Source organism: Sinocyclocheilus anshuiensis, unplaced genomic scaffold (assembly GCF_001515605.1).
Source record: "Sinocyclocheilus anshuiensis isolate Anshui unplaced genomic scaffold, SAMN03320099.WGS_v1.1 scaffold173, whole genome shotgun sequence".
Taxonomy (NCBI): Eukaryota; Metazoa; Chordata; class Actinopteri; order Cypriniformes; family Cyprinidae; genus Sinocyclocheilus; species Sinocyclocheilus anshuiensis.
The window spans coordinates 169899-193340 of NW_015536480.1; the positions used below are offsets into that span (position 1 = coordinate 169899).

General features: G+C 39.7%; 1 protein-coding gene and 1 pseudogene across 1 annotated transcript; both read right to left on the reverse strand.

Annotated features, from left to right (window-relative positions):
* Positions 1-1217: 1217 nt before the first annotated feature.
* On the reverse strand, positions 1218-23174 carry LOC107675041 (soluble calcium-activated nucleotidase 1-like; annotated as a pseudogene).
* LOC107674125 (galectin-3-binding protein A-like) lies at positions 8572-11098 on the reverse strand. Its single transcript, XM_016468057.1, has 5 exons — positions 10982-11098; positions 10664-10870; positions 10436-10567; positions 10088-10349; positions 8572-9961 (listed from the first exon to the last, which is right to left on the reverse strand). Exons 1-5 carry the CDS (start codon positions 11040-11042, stop codon positions 8926-8928), a joined length of 1698 nt encoding a protein of 565 aa, XP_016323543.1. The 5' UTR covers positions 11043-11098; the 3' UTR covers positions 8572-8925.
* Positions 23175-23442: the final 268 nt, after the last annotated feature.

Below are 23442 nucleotides of genomic sequence, written 5' to 3' on the forward strand. Positions count from 1 at the left end.
ATTTATTGTGCTTCCTTTTCTGTTTTTTTGCAAAATTGTGTTTGTCTCTACCCAGCGTCTGGACCGTCTGCATGCCTCAGAGCTCTTCCACCTCTCTCAAGCCCTTTGGTTCTGGTGGCCAGTTTTGGATCTCTCAATACTTATCGGTCTCCTGGACCTAACTTTGCACATGGTCTTCCCCTATGCTCTTTATGGACCTGATCACACCTGGTCATTTTCTCTTGGCTTGTGTGGCTGCTATAACTCAGTTACAGTAGCAAAACAAAATGGACTGTTAAAAAGTCAAGGGTCAAGAACCTAACTAAATTAAACACTGATCACCATAACGGTGAGGTAAAAATGCCGACTCTTTCCTTCTGTGATTCTGCTTGTTAATATCAGATGCCTTAGCTAATGGTTAATCATCACTTAATTAATCACTGTATTATCTCATATGTAACGCTGTTTCAGTGTTACTTTGAACACTCTTGAGTGTGAACCGAAGCTCAGAAGAGAGTTAATTTAACATGGGGGTTTGCTGTGTACTTTTTACTATAATATTTTTTACTATTAGCTTGTACAGTATTCTAGTCGGCACAATTTCTTTCTGAAAACCAAACAATGCTCTCTCAGAAAGGAGCATTGCTGGTACTGCTCTTCACTGGTCCTTTCTCACAGGCAGATCCTTTAAGGTTGGAGCAGAGGGGTGTCTATCACATAAGCTAACTACTGGGGTGTCTCAGGGAGTGCAAAATGCTTATGGAAAAATGTTCTGGGTGCTTCCTTACTGGCTCAAGTCAAGATGCCAAATCTCTAAGAAAACCCAAATATTTAATTTTGCCATTTAGTGATTATGAATAAATAAACGCAAAACTGTCTAAAACAACTGAATATCCTGTGCATTTAAATCAAATGTCATTGATTTTTTTTTTTTTTTTTTACAAAATCCCTAAAACCATACAAACAGATTGATTCAAACAACTGGATAAAATAAAATGAGGTTCACCAAACTCTTTCTTAAAAACCTTCAATCTGTTGTTTTCAGAAAAAAGCAACAACAAATAAATAGCTCTGGTGCAAGTAAAGTGGATTTTGTGACAGTTCAGAGTTCTTTTTAAAAGAAGCCGATCTGCTAAAGACACTGATCAAGAAAGTACAAAACAAAAATGCAAGATTAAAAAAAAAAACATTCAACAAAACCACATGGCCACTGCAATAATGTGTGCAGAGTAAATTATTTTATGCATGTACTATCACTTCACTTCATTCATTCTTTTACATTCATTACACTGTAAGTAACTGGTGTGAAACCACTAATGGTCATTGTTGAAATTAGCAATAATTAAAAAAAATGTTTTTTTTTTGATGAAGGCTCGCTCTGATAAGTCTCTGAAAATAAAGTTTCAACATGTACTAGTTTCTTTAGTCTCTATAACCACAACCACATTTTAGGCAATGGCTGCCAATAGCCAGTTGGCATTATTTGAACATCATTCAACTATTTCAACATAAAGACACCTCAATGTCCACATCTAGATGTACATCATCTAGAAGAAGGTATTTACTAGTCCTTGGCATGTATTTACCTTCGTACAATCCCTTTGACACTAAATGAATTCAAGTCCCTCATACTTCACGTCGCCAATCTTAGTTTCAGGAAGCAGGATTCGTTCGTGGCGTTCACACCAGGGTGAACGCCACAATGTAAGTGGCAATTTTTTTCCTGCATCCTCCTCAGACTTTAGAGCAACAATAACCTGATCATCGGTGTCTGGGACAAACTTAAAGGATGAAAAGCCATGCTTGGGGTTCAGGGGCCCAACGTTTCTCACTTTAATTTCCTGGAAGTCTGGTGAGCAGCTGAGCATTAGATTGGTGCCCTGCCGCTCATCTGCTGTCTCATCATATCGCTCGCTGCTAGCACGTCGTGGCAGGAAGAACCAGCATTGTAATGTGTCGCTCCAAGATGCAGACTCGTGTATGAGGTACCCTGAGATGACAATAGAAAGGAAATGAACAGAGACTGGAAATAAAGCATTCATTCTTAGCTACGGAATACTAGTGAATCTCACAAGACTTTTAAGAATATGTCATGGAAGTCATATTTTACCCCAAAGTTAGAAAACAAAATAAAAATGTTATGAAGAAAATGAAGTCTGTTCACTATGAAAACATTCTAGCTTTCAGAATTCAATAAGCCATTCCAAGTGTAGTCCAGTGTAAAATGGAATGTTTTAAAAAACACACAACATGATTGCTGAAATACTATTAGGTATTAATACTATTAAAATTATATTCTGTTCATTATATGGTAAACTCGACCATCAGACAAACATTTATTAGTAATATTTTACAAGATTTACCCTGCTTACTGTCATTGGTGTGTACTTTAAATGGCTTATGTGCTCAACTGCACAATAGACGGAGTGGAACTTGGGTGTTAAGACTACAAGAGCTCTTGACACAAAAGTTATTGTAATATCAATGCCACTTTTAAAAAACAAAATTCATCACTCAATACAAATGCACACTGCATGTAAGTGAAAGGCTGCTGCTTACCGGGTGGGCTGATGCCTGCAGCGCTGCGGAGAGCGTTATACTTAGGAACCCAGTTCTGGTGCTGTACATCTCCGTGGAATCCCACCACTTTTACCCACTCAGGATTGGCATTCAGCACTTCTCCGTTGGTGGTGGTCCACTCCTTCCCCAAACCCCCCACATATAGGTGCTCATCCTTTACTGCAAGCCACTCGGCCTTAAACCCTAGAGAACGTCAGAAAAAAACCCCACAACTGAAATCAAATATCATGTTTGAATTGATTGCTTTGTATTTCATCATTATACATTTATTTTAATAGTTTCTGACTGTTACCGTGTAGTCAGCCCATGATGAAATGCTAAATTAAATTATTTAGAATGTAAAATGAAGTCCTTAAAACTTAAAGTCCTTAAAATGTGTGTTTGGGGGCTGAATATTAAAGATACACTACACTCTCACAAATATATGCAAAAATTGTTCAGCTGGGAATGTATCCTCAAAATGACACCTTTGTACCTTCTTTACCCCTAAAAAGCTTTTGTACCCCTAAACGTACAAAGTGTCCTTTTGGCCCTCTAGCGGTTGAAGCATAAAACTACAAGTCACTGAGAAGCATTGTTTTGGTAATAACAGCAGTTGTGCTTCGGCTCCGTTATTCTGCGAAGATTAATCTAATGGTATGAGGTGCACTGCTATGCTCACGGTTACAGGTGATCGCCATATCAGTGTGAAGGTCGCTAACAACATCAAATCTCTCCCAATATGTCTAATGAGCAGGTAGATCATATGCTGCTATTGGTTTGACTTGTTGAAATCAATTTTGTTGCAAAAGTTGGTAATCTTGACATTAGATATAACGATTACCATTCCTATCAGATAATGGAGGAGAATATAACTTGGTAAGGCTATTTATAGGCAAATAGACCAAAACAATAACTGATTAAGAGATTGGTATTACTGGCATATTATCCTTTCCTTTCTCTCACAAACTCTTTTTTGGCTTTAAGTAACTTCCACTGCTTATAGAAGTAGCCTGACTTTCATTACTTTATATACAGATATGACGTAAACACACACAGACAAGAGATGAAAGTATGCCGTTTTCTTGGAAATCTGTCCCAACAACAAACTATAAATCATTTTTTACAGGTTAATCACAGTGATTTAGGGTAAGGCAAAACACAGATTAGAAAATGGTTTTATGATGTACTCGCTCAAAATTTAAATTTATGTTATGTAGTTTTACGTATTCAGTTCCCTTATCACTTGACCCTCAAGTCAGCGGAAACACTGATGGAATCTGTGAGAGGTACTGGTACTAGCACCATTTGTGGCCATTGGGGCAGTTGTGGCCTAATGTTTAGAGTCAGACTTGTAATCCGAAGGTTACAGTTTTGATTCTCAATACTGGCAGGAAATGTAGGTGGATGGGTGAACAGCGCTCTCTTCCACCATCAATACCCACGACTGAGGTGTCCTTGAGCAAGGCACCTTATTGCTCCCTGGGCACTGCAGCAAAAATGGCAGCCCACTGCTTCAGGTGTGCACCCATGGTGTATGCGTTCAATACTGCTCCTAACGTGTGTGCACTAACTTGGATGGGTTAAATTCTGAGGGTTATGGGTTACCATACTTAGCCTACACATCACTTTGAAAACATCTGGGCTTTTTAATTTTGCTGCAAAAATGGTACTTTAGCAACACGGTACCTCAGCGCTGTCAAAGGATGTCCTCGCCAGAGCATGCCCACTCCTCTGCATCCAAAGCTGTCAATGACATGGAGTCATCGGTGACAGCTTCCTCCTCCGATCCACTGAAAGCTGCTTGCTGCAGACTAGGGGCACTAATTCTCACGTGTGAAACAACACCGCCATGAAAACTGCTCTTAGCAAATGCTCTTTGAGATTGCCGGATGGCCTCAGGGAAAGCACTGATGAGAGGTGTCCTTCCTCTGCCAGGGATCTTCTATGGTGAGTAGCAGGCTTCGAGCTTCTTTCTTCTTCTTTAGAGTCTTGCGAGGAGATGATCTTCACATTTAAAACGTTGAAAACTGGTTGGAAATTAAATGTATAACAGCGACACCTAGCGGCGGATAGATGTTGTGTAGACTAGTGGGTGACATCTGGGACCATTTTAGTTTCTGCACTTTGCCACAGATATGGAGTGCGACACTCATTCATTTTTCAGTTATCGGACAATCAATACGCTTTTTTTAATGACATTGAATATTTGACTATGCTTGCTTTCATAGAAGAAATGTCGTAATAAAAAAACATCTGAACAAATCTATTCTAGCCCAAATCTATTCCCACAAGCAAGCATTGTAATTTCAGTATGATCCAGTAGATGTCTTACCAGTCTCGGAGACCACTCCTGCATCCTCTTTATGTGAGCAGTCAGTAACACCCCAGCCTTTGAAGCTGCATTCAGACAAGGCTCTCTGAGCCTTTACAGTTCATGTCATCCAGCCAGATTGGACCAGAATCTAAAAAGTATAATAGAACACGGGTCAAAAATAAGACTGTTGTTATCACAGTGCGTTTAAATGTAACATTTAAATTATCTTGTGTTTATACCTATAAATGTGTTTATACCTTCTCCATATTGTCCTCCAGTCGTAACTGATATTGCTCCAGGAAAACCCAGCTGACGACACACCACTTGTGCTTTAGCCAGCTCCCATCCGTCTTCACAAACTGTACCCCACTGTCCATCATGGTAGACCTCCACACGACCAGATGACGGCAGATCCCCCACCAATCGCACTCTGCCCTCACGTTTAGGCTTTGACTCTTCATCTGTCGCAATCAATAAACTCGTTTTTTTAGAGGGTTCATAAACATTTAAAAGAAAGCCCATGTCTAACAATCTGCGAAACAATGAAGGCTATATTTAAGATTAACAGCTTTGCCAAAATGTTTTGCCGATAGTACAGGCCAACGTTGGAGAGCCACAGTCATGCAGAGTTTTGCTCCAACCTTGTGTAGTAAATCAGCTCAAAAGGGAAATATTTATGACTAATTATAACTGGTTATGATTAATAATATATATTTAGATTAGATCTTAGAATTTACTGTAGCAGAATCAATATTACAATTATTTGATCTGTCCGTCCACCGAGCAGACAATATAATCATTTATCAATTCAAGGAAAGATTATTTTCCTGGCCAAGGGACAATAGCTTTCCTTTTTTAAGCAGTACTAGCAGTAATTTAGCATGTAGCAAGACTTCAAACATCCAGTGACTTCGAATTGTGAGCAGCACACAGAGACAATCAATTGTGAATATAAGGGATTTAATAAATGAAATTATATCTAACATATAACTAAGCAAAACACATATAGAGTGGGTACGGAAAGTATTCAGACCCCCTTCAATTTTTCACTCTTTGTTATATTGCAGCCATTTGCATCTCAAAAGAAGAGGTTTTCTGAGCAAAGATCAGTGCGAGCAAATGACTTTTGAGAGTTGCTATCCACACCCACCTTTTGGGTGGAATAACCAATACCAGGCGTGAATTTTTGAACGGGAGAAGTTTTCTTTGTCTCCCTTTATGGCTCATTTGCATGTTTATGGCCGGTCTGGAGGATTGGTGCAGTTTTTACCCAAAATATGGTACAAATAGTATGATGCATTTCACGATCACATAGTGTACATCATTGTTTGAGGAATAAAGAGCAGATCATTTTGATACCAAGAACGAAACATCTAGAAGATCTTAAAGCAGAGATACACTCATATACCTGAATATAAGCATTGAGAGTCTAACTAATACAAATAAAGAGTTGTAACTAGGCTAATACAATAGGGAAACATACAAACAACACATGCATATACCAGATACAATTGTAACTGATTAATTATTGTCTAAATAAAGAAAAGGTCTATATGTGTGTGTGTGTGTGTGTGTGTGTGTGTTGTGTATTGTGTGTATGGTGTAGTTTTGCAGGTCAGCCAGGCCCATTGGCGCCTGGCACTGGGGGGTCATTTACTTCTCTTTGGAAACTGTTTGAAGTCAGATGGGGAGATGATAGTGGTAGACTGCTTAGCGTCTCCTTGATAGTGTGGGGAACCATTTGACAATTTAGCACCCATATAAATGTAGAATCTGTGGCCAGGACTGTAATTTATATGCAAATGTCAAAGGCTACAAGGGGTCTCTTAAGCCATAAAACCCAAACGATCGTACATGATCCTACACAGACGCTACACTTGATAAAAACTCACTTGCCTGTAGCTTTTTGGTAACCCTTAGAAATGTATTCGCTTTTTTAGGTATGTTTGATTATGGTTGGCGCTGAAGTCTGTAGGACTGTGGCTCTCCAGGACCGACATTGGCCAGTCCTGGAGAGCCACATTCCTGCAGACTTCAGCTCCAATCCCTAAAGTAGTACTATAGTCTTATATTTGTAGACACGTGCATTTTTATGTAATATTTATAAAGAAAGTACAAATGCAAATGACATTGTCATTTTAAAACAGTGGTATATAGGCTACTAACCAAACAGAGTCCAACGCTGTGCTGACACATGGAAAAATATGTCCATAAAATATACATGATCATTTTCTTGCTGGAAACTCTTTAAAACAACAACGCAGGATGAACACAATTCATGAAGGTTCTTACTGAAGACTTACGAACCGTCTTGCTTTCATTAAATATCTGCTAAATGAGGTCAAGCATTGTGAGATATTGCTTACATGATCTACCTCTGTCCAATCACATTTAAAGTCTACCTTGAAGTTTCATTTCACGAGAAAGCAAAATCAGGAAACCTGAATAACTACAGTGTACATGTTCAAACAAATCCTGTTTGAGTTTGCTACAAAAACCTTTCACACAATGCAAAGAGGAGGTTCTCAAGCCATTTCTCAGCACTGGTGTATGTACATAAAAAGTCTATGCTCAAATAAACCTGACTGTTTTCTGTTTTATTTTATTCATATCCACGAGACCTTTTGAATCTGGGTGTTGGCATTCCAGTGACTTCTGTGACCGGACCTGGCTTTGAAACAGATTTGAGCATGATGCAGCTGAAACACTCAGGATTGCTGCAGATTATTGTCACGTATATTATTATACATGGGCTTTTATGTACTGATAACTGTAAATTTTGGATCTGAACAGAAATTCAAGAGTTACAGTACAACGAAAGTTCCATTAAGTCTTTTACAAGAAAAGCTATTGCAAAATGAATAAATGTAAATGTAATGACTTTTTATGGTCCACCCTTTTGCCAACCCTTTTATGGTCTACTGTCATCTCAATATTAACAGGGTGGACATTGATTAACAGCTGGACACCTGGGCAATAAATAACTTTTTTTGACTAAGAGAACAAAGCGACACCTGTTGCAATACTTAACACATCATTTTAATAAATTGATAGAGGGTGAATTCAGGTAAAATGGGCCGTTTAAGATTGATTGTACTGTGCTCAAATGATTTACACTTTCAGAGCATAACAATGGTCTTTTATCAAAGGGACACTGTTTCTTAGAATAAGAAAACTGTTTTGGCTGATGCTATATGACACTGGAGGGTGTGAACACATCTCAAAGGAGAACTCATTAAATGTAAGCTCTTTGACATTCAGATCTTTATTTCAAACTTGTAAGGTTCCTCGCTAAAACAAATATTATTGTGACAGTACTTGTGTTATTTGTTAACATGAATTAAAACACAAAGGATTTGTTAAAAATTGTTAGTTTTTATTGTAAGGTGAATATTGCTGGCATACTTTGCCTGAAGGTGCTAGATAAAGTGGCCCACTTTGAACCTTCACTAATTCACATTCATTAATAAACTGACATTCACTGATTATTTTCATGTACATTTAGTCATTTAGCAGACGATTTTATCAAAAGCGACTTACAAATGAGGACAATTGAAGCAATCAAAACCAACAAAAGCGCAATACCTAATATGTAAGTGCTGTGATAAGTGTCAGTTAGCCAAACGCAGTACATGTAGCAAGGTTTTTTTTATTTTTATGGTTTTAATGAATTTAATGAAAATAACTTTTTTTTTTTTTTACAAGTTAATGATTGTAAATTATTAACTGATAATTTAATAAATTTTGATGAGGCTAGTTATATTTAATAAATACAAAAATTTAAACAAATAAATCTTAACAATTAACACTGGCCAGTCAAAGAGGAATCAAACTGATAGAGATAATGTATTTTTTGAAGTGCACTTTCAAAATGACACATTTTTATTGCTACAGTGTTTAAATGAAAAGTTTAAAATCAGCTGAAACATTTAAGAGAAATCACTGCAGAATCAAATAACAATTTTAAAAAACTTGACTGAATTTAATATATTTGATTCAACTAGATATGAATATACTGGAATGACTGTTACTGCAGGAAACTAGCTGAAGCCAAATATAACTCTGTGCAGTCAGATATACTCTGGACGCACTACAAATCTAAAACTGTAGTCATCAGGACAGGGGTTTGGCAGATCCATACTGCTGTTATTTGGAACCACTGCCATGCTGTTTTTGAAATCTTGAACATGAAATACATTGTTTTCATACTTACAGCTGAGAATCAACCTGTTGCTGTAGCGAATGGTGCTAGTGTATCTTTCCTGATTGCCATATCCGACAAACCTTGCAACTGGAAAAGATGTACATGAAATACCATAGTTAGAGCATTCCTGAGCACTAAGAAACACCTGGGCTTGCCACTGGACCTTTTGTTCTCTGTAAAGAGCACAAGGGTGTGCTGGAGTGGAGAAGGTTTGTATTCTGTTATTTTGGCCATAGTAGTAGTGATGGTATGGATAATTGACGGTTGTGTCATTGATAATTACACTCCACTCATCTCCAGTGTAGATTCTGGATAGATACTCACTACTCATGTTTTCCATTTGATTCCTGATCTTAGAGAAAAGCAGAGCATTGAACTGAAAACCTCTGAGCAGACCAGTTAGGTACAGTTTCTCATGATTCTGATGGAGAACGCTTGAGGAAAACTGCATTTCATACAGTTTATCCACTGGGATCAAGAGGAAGCGGATGTGATTCAGGAGACTTGCTTGCTGATCTGAGCTAATCTCATCACCTTTGTCTTGGATCCATCTCTCCAGAGCTTCAAGAAGTAAAGCTTCATCCCTCAAAATCAGGTCTGAGCGCTGCAGCAGAGCGTCCATCATGTGAAAGGAGATGGTGCTCCACACTGGAGAGCTTATGAGGTACTCGCAGTTCCAGGAAAGATACTGAAGGACGTTCTCCTGCAGAACAAGATCACCTGTGCGAACGCCGTACTCGTACATGGATACCTGTGTAAGGAAGGTGTTGTCTTCAGGAAGGAGTAAAGTGAAGACCCTGCCGACATCCTCCATAAGCTTCCTTACTCCAAAGATAAACGCCAGCTGATGCAGACATTGAGCCGACGTGATGGAAACATCAATCTGACGTGTGTACAAATACCTGAGCAAAAACAGATACTGTAAGTGTCTTACACTGATAATATAATCAGTTCTGATCTGCACAATTCAAATTCTCAATGAGACAGTTGGATTGAACTATGAAGTGAATTGGTCTTCAGAAAGTTACCTGAGAAAAGCAGAGACATGAGGATGGCAGGTCTGGCTGACATTTACTGCCAGGTTTCTGGAATCATTTGTTATGTTTAGTTCTGGATAAATCATGAGGATTATGCTGTGCACACAGAATGTCAGTTCTTGCTCTTCACTGACGTCTTGTACATTAACCCTGAAATCACAACCATCTCCACTGTCAAACAGAAGACCAAGATCATCTGACAAACCCAGACTGTTATCCACAGAGAACTGACGATTGCTGGTTATGTTTTTACCTGCAAAAGAAAATTTTATGAAATGCATTAAATAATACAAATAACAGAAATACACATGCCAATATATGTAGTTGCTGAGTTCTTACCAGTCTCACAGACCACTCCTGCATCCTCTTTATGTGAGCAGTCAGTAACACCCCAGCCTTTGAAGCTGCATTCAGACAATGAGCTCTCCGAGCCTTTACAGTTCATGTCATCCAGCCAGATTGGACCAGAGCCTACAAAAAATATATATATATAGAATTTGGATTAAAAATATAAGACAATTATTTTTATCAGTGTGTAACAAATAAACTGTGCTGTGGAGCTTATACCTTCTCCATATTGTCCTCCAGGCGTAACTGATATCGCTCCAGGAAAACCCAGCTGACGACACACCACTTGCGCTTCAGCCAGTTCCCATCCGTCATCACAAACTGTACCCCACTGTCCATCATGGTAGACCTCCACACGACCAGATGACGGCAGATCCCCCACCAATCGCACACTGCCCTCCTGCTTTGGCTGCTTTAGTCTGTCATCTTCAGCCAGTGACAGAAGGTTTAGAAGAAGACAGAAATGTAGATATAATAGTGACATGCAGTCATTTAAAAAAAAAAAATCATTTTAAAAGCAAGCTTTTATTTACTAACCATACAGGGTCAGATGTTGTGCTGAAACGTGAAGAAACAGTAGAGGCCATAGAAGGTACATGATTCTTCTTTTGCTGGAAATATTGCGAAAAGCAGTGACAGGAACACAGTTCTCAAATGGGTGATTTACAAAACGTCTTTTCCTTTAAATAACGACCAAATCAAGTCAACTATTATGAAACTTGGATGAAATGCTGTGTAATCACATTTGAGGGCTACCAAAAGTTTCATTTCATGAAAATGCTATGTTTGGAAGTTTCATTACTGCAACATACGCATTTAAAAAAAGAACTGTCTGTCAGCATGTCTGGGCTAAGTTTAGCCACATGCAGTGTAAGTGAAATCAGTCAAACCAAATTCACACAATATAGAAAGAAAGTGATTAGCTAATTTCATACGTGTTCTCCCTGTCACAGCCAAGAAGGCAGTTCCACAGCTGCCATCGCCTCTAATCATGGACAAGAAGGCCAGCCACCAGCTCTTTGCTGACAAGCTAATTTTGTCCGAAGGCCTGGTCACTGTAACCAAGGGTGGTTGAATCTGATGCTGTTTTCCCAGGGTCCCTACAGCCTGCCATCCCAAGGGCTGCTGCCATACCATCCCTTTCCCTTCTGCTCCAACTAGCCCTGCCACAGTTTTTTCTCTGCCCAGTCTAAAACACATTTCTGAATGGGTGCCACATTCCCTCTGTCTTTTTATCATTGTGACCTTGCCCTCTATGGCCTCCCTATAATGCTGATCTGCTCTGGGTACTATCAGGATTTTGCTCTCTCCTTATTCTCATTTGTTCATGTTTTCTGTGTTTGTTCCAGAACCAGGGTTGACCAGAGATGGGCAGCTCTAGTCCTGGACGGCCAGTGTCTTGCAGTTTAGCCCAATCCCTAATCCAGGGGTCTCAAACTCCGCTGTTCTGCAGAATTTAGCTCCAAGCTTAATTAAACACATCTGATCCAGCTAATCAAAGTCTTTGGGTGTGCTAGAAACTTCCAGGCAGGTATGTTGGAGCTGCACTCTGCAGGACAGTGGCCCTCCAGCAGTTTGACACATGTGCCTTAATCAAACATTACTGAACACTGCTCTTAACCATGCCTCCAGGATTGTTTGAAAATTAGAGGCAAGAATGGAAAATGGATGGATGGATGATTCAGCCTCAGGCACCATCTTCTGACAAAAGGTGGGAATTCATTGTGCACGAACCTCTCAGTGCATTATGAGTATTCTGTAACTGTTGAGTGTGCATCGATTGTACACTCATTATTGCATTGCAATATCGAATGCACTCGATAATGACCACTACAAATGGCTGCCCCCTCAAATAGTGCCCTATTTAAGGGAATACAGTAGGAGGTGATTTCAGACACAGCCCTTGCTCTTATACTTACCCCCATACTCTCCCCTATTTATTGTGCTTCCTTTCCTGTTTTTTTTTTTTTTGCCGAATTGTTTTGTGTCATGCACCAGAGTCTTTTGTGACTTGTGCCATTTGCTCTAGCTCTCTTGTGCTAAGCTTTCCTTGTCTTGCCCTGTCCTGATCCTGTTTTCTACCCCGCCTCCCCCTATCAAAGATCTGCTCTACCCAGCATCTGGACACTCTGCACGCCTCAGAGTTCTTCAACCTCTCTCAAGCCCTTTGGTTCTGATTGCAAGTTTTGGATCTCTCGATACTGATCGGTCTCCCAGACCTGACGTTGCAAATGGTTTTCCCCTATGCTCTGTCTATTCTTCTTGGACCTGATCACACCTGGTCACATTTTCTCTTGGCTTGTGTGGCTGCTATAACGCAGTGTAATCAGGGAAAAATCAGGGTTGTTTTGGTCTTAATATCATTGCTTTGTTTTGGTTACACTTGCTTAGCAGGCCGATAAGAGAGGCAGAGCACCATCCCTGCCTCCACTCAAGCAGTCTCTCTCTCTCTCTCGTACTGTGCAAATGATCTTTTGACAGTCTCACCAAACTTTAACTTAGACTATAATATCTTACAACATAGAACCCTTCATCATTCAAAGAGGTTAAAAATGTCAAAGTTTCTATATCTCAAATCTCTATTTAGACTATTTAAAATACACTATGCTAGGAGCGTTTCTTAAAATTATTTTTACCTTAAATGTTTAATTTCCTTAACCTTCACTATCCCAACCTTCTATTGAATCAGCAAAAGCAGTCTTCATCTTTAGCCACCACCATGTCTTGAAATGATCCTATGCCATGCCTAAGGACCTGCATGAGTAAAAACTATGATATAGACATATTAGCTCAATATCATCTCAGCCTCATAGATCCAGGGGTTCATCATAACTCTGCACAGGAGACTTTTTATACAGTTCTTGCCAGTAAAGCAGCCACTTCATGATCCTGATATAAATTAAGAAATTTTGTCTCAAAATAATGGCTGTCATCACATGGTCTCAGATGGTTCTTGAAAGCCCATTGCCATTAACTCTTTATAAATAAGCTCCTCTTCCTCAGGGTGTGATCCCCTGGCATAGTTGCATCAAGCTGTAGACGCTTGTAACAATGAAAAACAAGCCATCAAGGAATGCGGTTGCTGGTGATCAGGTCTGGAGGAGCTTACATTTTTTAGACAGATTGCTGTAACTTCTTACAGTTCCCCCCTTAATGATGCTCTAGGCCTATCAAGCATCCACTCAACTCCGCTACCATCTCACATATAACACCTCCCGTCTGGGCAGGTGCCCAGTGGCGGTGACCCCCTGCCTTAGGTTGTCCTCTGCTTGGCCAAAAGAGGATCTTACCCGTCATTGAGAAATCACCACAGGCACACTGGATCTGGTATTTTTCACAGCTTAGGAAAGGTGCACTCAAGAACCATGAAAGCCATTGACACCACCTACTAATGTTAAAACACTGAGACGGGTTAATCAGAGCAGTATTTAATCACTAAAATCAATTGGATATCTTCAAGTCATCATGCTGAGATTACTCAGTGAATTTAGATTTCATATCCCTCCATTCAGTGTAATGTTCTGCAACTTCTGTAGCCGGAGCCATCGGGCCCTGTATGATGGTGGAGACTAAAAATAAGACAGACAAGTTACTGGTCATAGAACAAGCAGCAATACAAATGTTTAACTATTCAAAATCATTACTTATATATCTCAGGGTCTGTATTATGATTTTAAAGACCTCATGTCTCTTCAACAATAGCCCCTAGATTGTTATTTTATTAAGTATTTTTGCAATCTCTTATTTCTTAAATGCATTGGGCAGTTGAAACATTTAACTACCAATTGCCCTCTTAATGCATAAAATCTGAAATGTAGAATTTTTTGAACTCATTGTAGCATGTCCTTTAACATCTCAGGGTCTACGATTTTCAACTGAAACGTTGTGCTTTACTATAAATAGCTTGTTGTCACTTATGACACAGGCTCAGATAACAGCATTTAGCTGACTTTTAATGAGAGAGAGAGAACTCTGAGGGATTCAGGACTGGTAGCAATGCATTTTCATTAACTTTTAACATAATTTCATTGTACTATCTTTTTACTCTAGCCCAGCTTAAAACATTTTCAAATAAACATCTCTATTTTTGTATTTTTACTTTATCTTTGCAACTCAAAGGTTTCTTCAAAGTTAGTTCTTTTGCAGTCCTTGTCAGTGCATTTACATCAACTTGTATTTATCCATTCACTTAAATCTGGCCATGGCTTTGGAATTTCAACAATGGTTTTAAATCTGCCAGGGGTTATCTGACCCAGATATGTTACTTTGGGTCGTGCTAACTGTGCTTTCTTCAAATTGACTTTGAAACCCCCATTTATGTTACTTGTTCACAAATCACAACATTATCATCTCATATGCAAAAAAATAATTTTCCACTGTAAATTGGCATTTGGCTGATGCCGAGTGGCTAAATTTTTGCAATCTGACAGTAAAATTACTCTTTTGCCCAAACATCAGTACATATAGAAATTACAGATTTTTACTCAGAACATGTCTCTGTTACTTTTACAGGTTATGCCAGAAGTCATGGTGGGGGCCAGCATGAGATAAACATTGTTTCATTGCAGTCAAACGCAATCTTATCTTCTAAAGCGAAACATAACCTTCTACGTTTTTCCAAAACGCTACAGCCAATGTTTGTGCCCACACAGTCTTTTCATCAACCCAGAATTCTGTTCAGTATATTATTAGAGCTTGCAACAACTATACAGGGATTGGAACAGATTTATGATACCATTCTTTGTCATTTAAAACTTCTATGCACAAGGAATCAGATTAAATAATCACTCAGTTACTTCTGGGATTATTTTTTAACAAATAGCCACTTTACACATTGGAAAATAGGCACATACATTTAGAAATTTGTATCTTCCTGGTTCTTTCTTTGTTTGCAGCCAATCAAATTTTTGTTTATCTGGCCTCTATGGCTCTCAGTGTCACACACAATCTACTTCTAAGACCTATAGGTGTGCCCACGTACACCTTACCACGCACACAAAGTAACTTAACGTTACAGGTGTACCTCAAACTATGACACCAGTTTACCAAAACAAATTCACACAAAGTCTGGTGTCACCCACTCACGTCTGAGTGAGTCTCTATATCGCTCTCCCTTCTCTCACCCCTTCCGCCACAGACAGTCCCTAACCAGAAATAATTTTTAAAATCTTCCTACCTTGTTTTGTTGATTGATCAGGGATATCACTGAAGAACGATTGCCAGCATTCTCCACCATTAACTGTAGGGGAATTTACAGTTAAACCCAAGGACCAGATATGATGAACAGAGACCAGGATTCAGAGTTGCAATCAATTGAAGAAAAAATTACTGAAGAAAGTAGTTTGCAGTTTCATCGGCAGAAGCCAGCTTCAATACTCGCGATAGAGTTCGTAGGCCGCTCTGCGTACATGTTTGAGACACCAGCAATTATACTCTAACAGAGCTCACTAATTACGTCAATACATAGATAAACTTAGAAAATCTCCACGCATGGACGTAAAACTCGAAGCATATCTTCTAGTGATTATTTTGGTGACAAGTGATCAGAGGACGCTCTGGGTCGCGATAGGTCTCTCCAGAGACGTATATCTGTCACCCTGGACATCAGAGTGACGGCAAATGACGGTTTCCCCCTGGGGCTGTCTCAGCATCTAGCTGCAAATACAGACACTCACACACATACGCAGAGAACACTTATCTGTACTTCAAGGTTGCCGGGCTCTGCCCTGAATCTTATCAAATATGGTTCACTACACACACACACACACACAATGAGAGCAGCTTCTTAGAGAGTAAAAAGGCAGACTAAAGCTATATTCAACTTATTTTCTAACATAGACAAATGTTCTAATCACTTGTTGGTCACGTAGATGGGAGGTTCCGATGACCTCTGTGACATGGCAGTCGTGACCCTGAGAGGTGAAGACAGAACTCAGCATGCAAAAGCTTACTGTTACACATTCCAGAAATTTCCAAGAAAGATATTCAGATACATACATTTTTTGTCTAACTACTAATAATAGTAACTAATAACTTCATTCAATATAAATAACTTTGATTAATAATTATTCAAGTAACAAATATATATATTATGAAGGTTGCCATGTCTCCAGGATTCCACTCCTTCAGCGGTTACAGCAGCCAAATAAAATCTAATATTAAAGAGTCAAGGGCCAAGAGTCCAACTAAAGTAAATTAAACACTGACCACCATAATGGTGACTATTTCCTTCACTGATTCTGCTTGTTACAACCAGGTGTCTTCACTAATGGTCAATCATCCCTCAATTAATCACATTAACTGCAACACTGTTTCAGTAGGGATGTAACGATTAACTGCGAGCCGGTTGAAAATCGATTCAAATATGTGACGATTCAAATCGGTTGAGATGCTAAACAAATCGCCAGTGTTACTTTTAACACTCTTGAGTGTGGACTCAAACTCAGAGGAGAGCTAATTTAACAAGCAGTTTTTGCCGTGTACTTATTACTATAATATTATATTTACTATTAGTATGTACAGTATTCTAGTTGGCACAATTGCTTTCTAAAAACCAAACAATGGTCTCTCAAAAAAGAGCATTGCTGGTACTTCTCTTCACTGGTCCTTTCTCACAGGCAGATCCTTCAAGGTAGGAGCAGAGGGGTGTCTATGACATACGCTAACCACTGGGGGGTCTCAGGGAGTGCAAAAAAAAAAAAAAAGCCACAGCCATATCACCCTACAACCCAAGACTGAACTATATTGTAAAAAGCACCATCCTTCAGATGAGTCGTTAAACCGAGGTCCTGACTCTCTGTGGTCATTAACAATCCCATGGCACTTCTCGTAAAAGAGTTGGGGTGTAACCCCGGTGTCCTGGTCAAATTCCCACCACTGGCCCTTGTCAATCATGGCCTCCTAATAATCCCCATCCACTGGATTGGCTCTATGACTCTCTCTCCTCTCCACCTGTAGCTGGTGTGTGGTGAGCGCACTGGCGCCGTTGTCCTGTGGCTGAGCCCTGCCGCTCATCTGCTGTCTCATCATATCGCTCGCTGCTAGCACGTCGTGGCAGGAAGAACCAGCGTTGTAATGTGTCGCTCCAAGCTGCAGACTCGTGTATGAGGTACCCTGAGATGACAATAGAAAGGAAATGAACAGGGACTGGAAATAAAGCATTCATTCTTAGTGACTGAATACTGAATCGCACAAGACTTATAAGAATAGAAGTCATATTTTACCCCAAAGTTAGAAAACAAAATAAGAATGTCATGAATGAAAACATTCTAACTTTCAGAATTCAATGATACATTCCAAGTGTAGTCCAGTGTAAAATATGATGTTTTAGAAAACACACAACATGATTGCTGAAATACTATTAGGGAAAATTATATTCTGTTCATTATATGGTAAACTCGACCATCAGACCAGCATTTATTAGTAATATTTTACAAGATTTACCCTGCTTACTGTCAATGGTGTGTACTTTAAATTGCTTATGTGCTCAACTGCACAAGAGACAGAGTGGAACTTGGGTGTTAAGACTACAAGAGCTCTTGACACAAAAGTTATTGTTATATCAATGCCACTTTTAAAAAAACAAAATTCACGACTCAATACAAATGCACACTGCATGTAAGTGAAAGGCTGCTGCTTACCGGGTGGGCTGATGCCTGCAGTGCTGCGGAGAGCGTTATACTTAGGAACCCAGTTCTGGTGCTGTACATCTCCGTGGAATCCCACCACTTTTACCCACTCAGGATTGTCATTCAGCACTTCTCCGTTGGTGGTGGTCCACTCCTTCCCCAAACCCCCCACATATAGGTGCTCATTCTTTACTGCAAGCCACTCGGCCTTAAACCCTAGAGAATGTACGGAAAAAAAAAACACAACTGAAATCAAATATCATGTTTGAATTGATTGCTTTGTATTTCATCATTATACATTTATTTTAATAGTTTCTGACTGTTACCGTGTAGTCAGCCCATGATGAAATGCTAAATTAAATTATTTAGAATGTAAAATGAAGTCCTTAAAATGTGTGTTTGGGGGCTGAATATTAAAGCTACACTACACTCTCACAAAAATATGCAAAAATTGTACAGCTAGGAATGTATCCTCAAAGTGACACCTTTGTACCTTCTTTACCCCTAAAGGGTGCATAGTACCATAAGAGTACATACTACCTTAAGGGTACATATTACTACTCTAAGCTACTAATATGCACCCTTTAGGGATAAAGAAGGTACAAAGGTGTCCCTCTGGGGGAACTGCCCCAGTGACAAGCTTTTGTACCCCTAAACGTAGAAAGTGTCCATTTGGCCCTCTAGCGGTTGAAGCATAAAACTACAAGTCACTGAGAAGCATTGTTTTGGTAATAACAGCAGTTGTGCTTCGGCTCTGTTATTCTGCGAAGATTAATCTAATGGTATGAGGTGCACTGCTATGCTCACGGTTACGGGTGATCGCCATATCAGTGTGAAGGTCTCTCCCAATATGTCTAATAAGCAGGTAGATCATATGCTGCTAATGGTTTGACTTGAAAAGTTGGCAATCTTGACATTAGATATAACGATTACTATTCATATCAGCGAATATAACTTGGTAAGGCTATTTATAGGCAAATAGACTAAAACAGTAAAAGGTTTAAAATATGATCTTTTCCTTTCTCTCGCAAAGTCTTTTTGGCTTTAAAGGGTTAGTTAACCAAAAAAAACGAAAATTCTGTCATTAATAACCCTCACGTCGTTCCACACCCCTAAGACCTTCGTTCATCTTCAGAACACAAATTAAGATATTTTTTGATCAAATCCGATGGCTCAGAGAGGCCTCCATTGACAGCAACGCCACCCAAACTTTCAAGATCCATAAAGGTACTAAAGACGTCGTTAAAACAGTCGACGTGACTACAGTGGTTCTACAATAATTTTATGAAGCGACGAGAATACATTTTGTGCACAAAAGCAAAACAAAAATAATAACTTTAGTAAGCAATCTCTTCTCTTCCCTGTCATTATCCTTACGCGGTTAACGCAGTAAGCACAGTGAAGGCTTCCGTGTTCTACATCCGAACGCCGACTCATTATTGGCCAAAGCTGCACATGTGAGCAGCGCAACGCCTGCGTGTGATGCTGATGCAGGTGCCGTTCAATAATGAGCCAGCGTTCTGACGTAGAACCTGGAAGCGCTGGACGTAAACAACGTATGAGAATGACACAGAAGAGAAAAGGTTGTTGAATAAAGTCGTTATTTTTGTTTTGTTTTTGCGCACAAAATGTATTCTCACCGCTTCATAAAATTATTGTAGAACCACTGTAGTCACGTCGACTGTTTTAACGTCGTCTTTAGTACCTTTATGAATCTTGAAAGTTTGGGTGGCGTTGCTGTCAATGGAGGCCTCTCTGAGCCATTGGATTTGATCAAAAATATCTTAATTTGTGTTCTGAAGATGAACAAAGCTCTTAGGGGTGTGGAACGACATGAGGGTGAGTAATTAATGACAGAATTTTCATTTTTGGGTGAACTAACCCTTTAAGTTACTTCCACTCCTTATAGAATTAGCCTGACCTTCATTCCTTTATAAAAGGTCATACAGATATGACGTAAACACACAGACAAGAAATGAAAGTATGCAGTTTTCTGGGAAATCTGTCCCAACAACTCAAACTATAAATCATTTTTACAGGTTAATCACAGTGATTTAGGGTAAGGCAAAACACGGTTTGGAAGATGGTTTTATGATGTACTCGCTCAAAATTTAAATTTATGTGATGTAGTTTTACGTATTCAGTTCCCTTATCCCTTGACCCTCAAGTCAGCGGAAACACTGATGGAATCTGTGAGAGGTACTGGTACTAGCACCATTTGTGGCCATTGGGGCAGTTGTGGCCTAATGTTTAGAGAGTCGGACTTGTAATCCGAAGATTACAGTTTTGATTCTCAATACTGGCAGGAAATGTAGGTGGAGGGGTGAACAGCGCTCTCTTCCACCCTCAATACCCACGACTGAGGTGTCCTTGAGCAAGGCACCTTATTGCTCCCTGGGCACTGCAGCAAAAATGGCTGCCCACTGCTCCAGCTGTGCACCCATGGTGTATGCGTTCAATACTGGATGGGTTAAATTCTGAGGGTTATGGGTTACCATACTTAGCCTACAGATCACTTTGAAAACATTTGGGCTTTTTAATTTTGGTGCGAAAAAGGTACTTTAGCAACACTAACCTTTTGAAACTGAGCCATCCCCATCTGGCAGTATGACCCAGGGAACTGCCTTAAGTCCATCTATATTATATACAACACCCGTACGATCATCCACGCTGTACAGTTTGCCATTAAACACCACTAATTCGGAGAGCTCCATGCCCCGACCTTTCTCTGCCAGGTGACTTTCCAAGACCACCCTGTCCTGATCCCATTCGACCACCACTGTATCCCCACTCTCCAACACCAGGAGGTGACCCTTCAGCATGTAGCTGAACCAGGTCAGCTTCTTTTCGCTGAGTGAGTTCGTGTCCAGGTCCGCGATGACCCCTATTCGGTAGCGTGTGCCCTGTGCTGTGCGCTCTGGTGGACTGAGGGGGTATGTGTCATTGTAGCGGCCCTTCGTTCTCACCTCCTGATGGTTTAACCTCAAACCATATTTGCCTCTGGGTTGGGGGTGAAAGGGCAAAAGCTGCATGTAGATGAGGAGGACGAGGGTTAGTGCTGACGCTACCACCACAATGGCTTTCCATTTGATGCGAAAGCGGGAATCGGTGGTGTTGGTCATGGAAGCCAGCATTGGGAGCCCTCCAGCAGAGATGCGCAGAGAGTTCATAGGCTCATTTTGGTTAAGACGTGCATAGCCTGGAGAAACGGGCATTAGGGAGGCACACCTACACAGGAAACAGAAACATATTTAGGTCAACGTGACACATTTACAAACATCCCACCTCTCCCGGACATCCCGGGAGCCTCCTGCATACTGATAGTGGCTCCCTGATGGCCGCAAATTACATGCAATATCCCGGAAACCGAGCAAGTGGGAAGCCCTGTTTCCCACTTGTATGACCACTTGTGTTTGGTTTTCGTCGAGACACTACCTTTTTACCTCATTACACTCTACAAAAGATTCACTGGAGTGCCGAGAGTGGCACACGACCATCACTTATGAGCAAGCAGGAGGGGAAGTGAATAAACTCTACTCTTCCCCTGTCAGTCAATGTAATCATCACAACCTGCTTATGCTGTTTATTCTGGTTTTACCCAATTGGTACGTTTTTTTTTTTTTCACCTCATTACAACCTTTTTTATTCTTATGAGAGATACTGGATCCACCCAAACAGGTCCTGTAACAGAGCCAGTTAAAAAACAAAATTAAGCACTGTGAATACAACCGACAGTCAGTTGGCGACCCCCAGTGTTAAAATCATTGCATGTGTTAATGCCCGATTACATATCTAAATGAACTTCTCCATTCTGGCTACACTCAACTCAATGTGCCTTAGTTGGAAGGAAAAAAAAAAACTCATGCTATACCAATATAACAGTCTTGCTTTTACAAGTCTAAATTGTGTCATTTCTGTGCACTAGAAGCACCAAATGGAACGGCAATAATGTTCTTCAAATCTGGAACAGTTCTCCAGTCTACTATTGGTCAGACAAACCAATAGCCCCGCCCCAAACTCACACCGTTGGCTGAGCCAATGTGTTGGGCTGCTTTTGATGTGCAAACAAATTCACAGCAATGATCTGATAACCCCAGGGTTGATTCTCTTCAGGGATATCAACTTACTAAATTACTTGGCTTTGCATGCTAACCTGGAGTAGGAGAAAATGTTTAAAAAAAAAAAAGTCACACCACTTTTAACCCATTTTTCATAGGGGACAAACCCATTTAGCGACCTTGTTTCTCTATCATTTAACTTAACAGTCAATCCTTCAATGAGATAAAGAGGTGCAAAGGTTACAAATTTACAGACATCGATTTTCTTATCTCCAGCATGACTCCTCTTCTTAAGTTTGTAAACAACAAATCAAGTAGATTATCAAATAACCAATCCTTCTACACTTTAATGATTTAAAAAACTTCAAATTAGATGCTTTCATCACTAACAACAATTACAAGCAAGTGTTAGAACACTCTTGTCCTACAAAAGACATGACTATTTAGTTAGACTAGGGCTGTGCAATATATAGAAATGATCGAAATATCGCAAATGTACATATCGCTACAGCTTGCAATATTTGGGGCCATGAACAAAAGACAAAGAGAAAATCACTCACTGATCTTACCTAAATAACTTTTGTTGCTTAAATAATAATCAGTGCATATTGAATTCAAAGAGTAAATACTAAGTAGTGTTTTATTTTTCCTTTTTATTATTCAGTTCCTAAACTCACGTTAAAATGACATTTTTATGTAATGCTCGAGTAAAACACATACCGTTCACTTTCAAAAGTTGTTGTAGGGGTGCTTTCTTATTAGAATCAGAATGAGCTTTATTCACCACTTAAGTGTGCGCAAACACAAGGAATTTATTGTGGTTTTACAGGAACTCTTGATACATACATACATACATACAAATAACCATATATATATGACACAAGATATAGAAGTTCACAGAACTGACTCAGCAACAGCTGAGTAAAACTGTTTCATCTGAGCATGTGGCACTTTAAGCATTATCGTATCGCATATCGCATTTTTCTTCAATATCGCACAGCCCTAAGTTAGACCCAAGACACCAAACACTTACCAGCTTCTCCAGCTACGACAGGATATACTGATGCCACAGAAACACTTTGTGTAGTAAATGAGTAATGTTGACTTGGAGGTAAGGAGTGGCTTTGTGAAAGGACGGAAGACACAGAGGGTGAAAACAGGTACGGCTGGATATTACAGCTATGATGTGACACAAGTTAACCCATTTAAAATGTTTAGCACAATTCTCACATTTAAATCATTGTTGGCAGCAGCCCTGGTCTTGTTTACAAGAGTGTAATGTTCATTACTCCAACTTTTAGACTCTGTAATG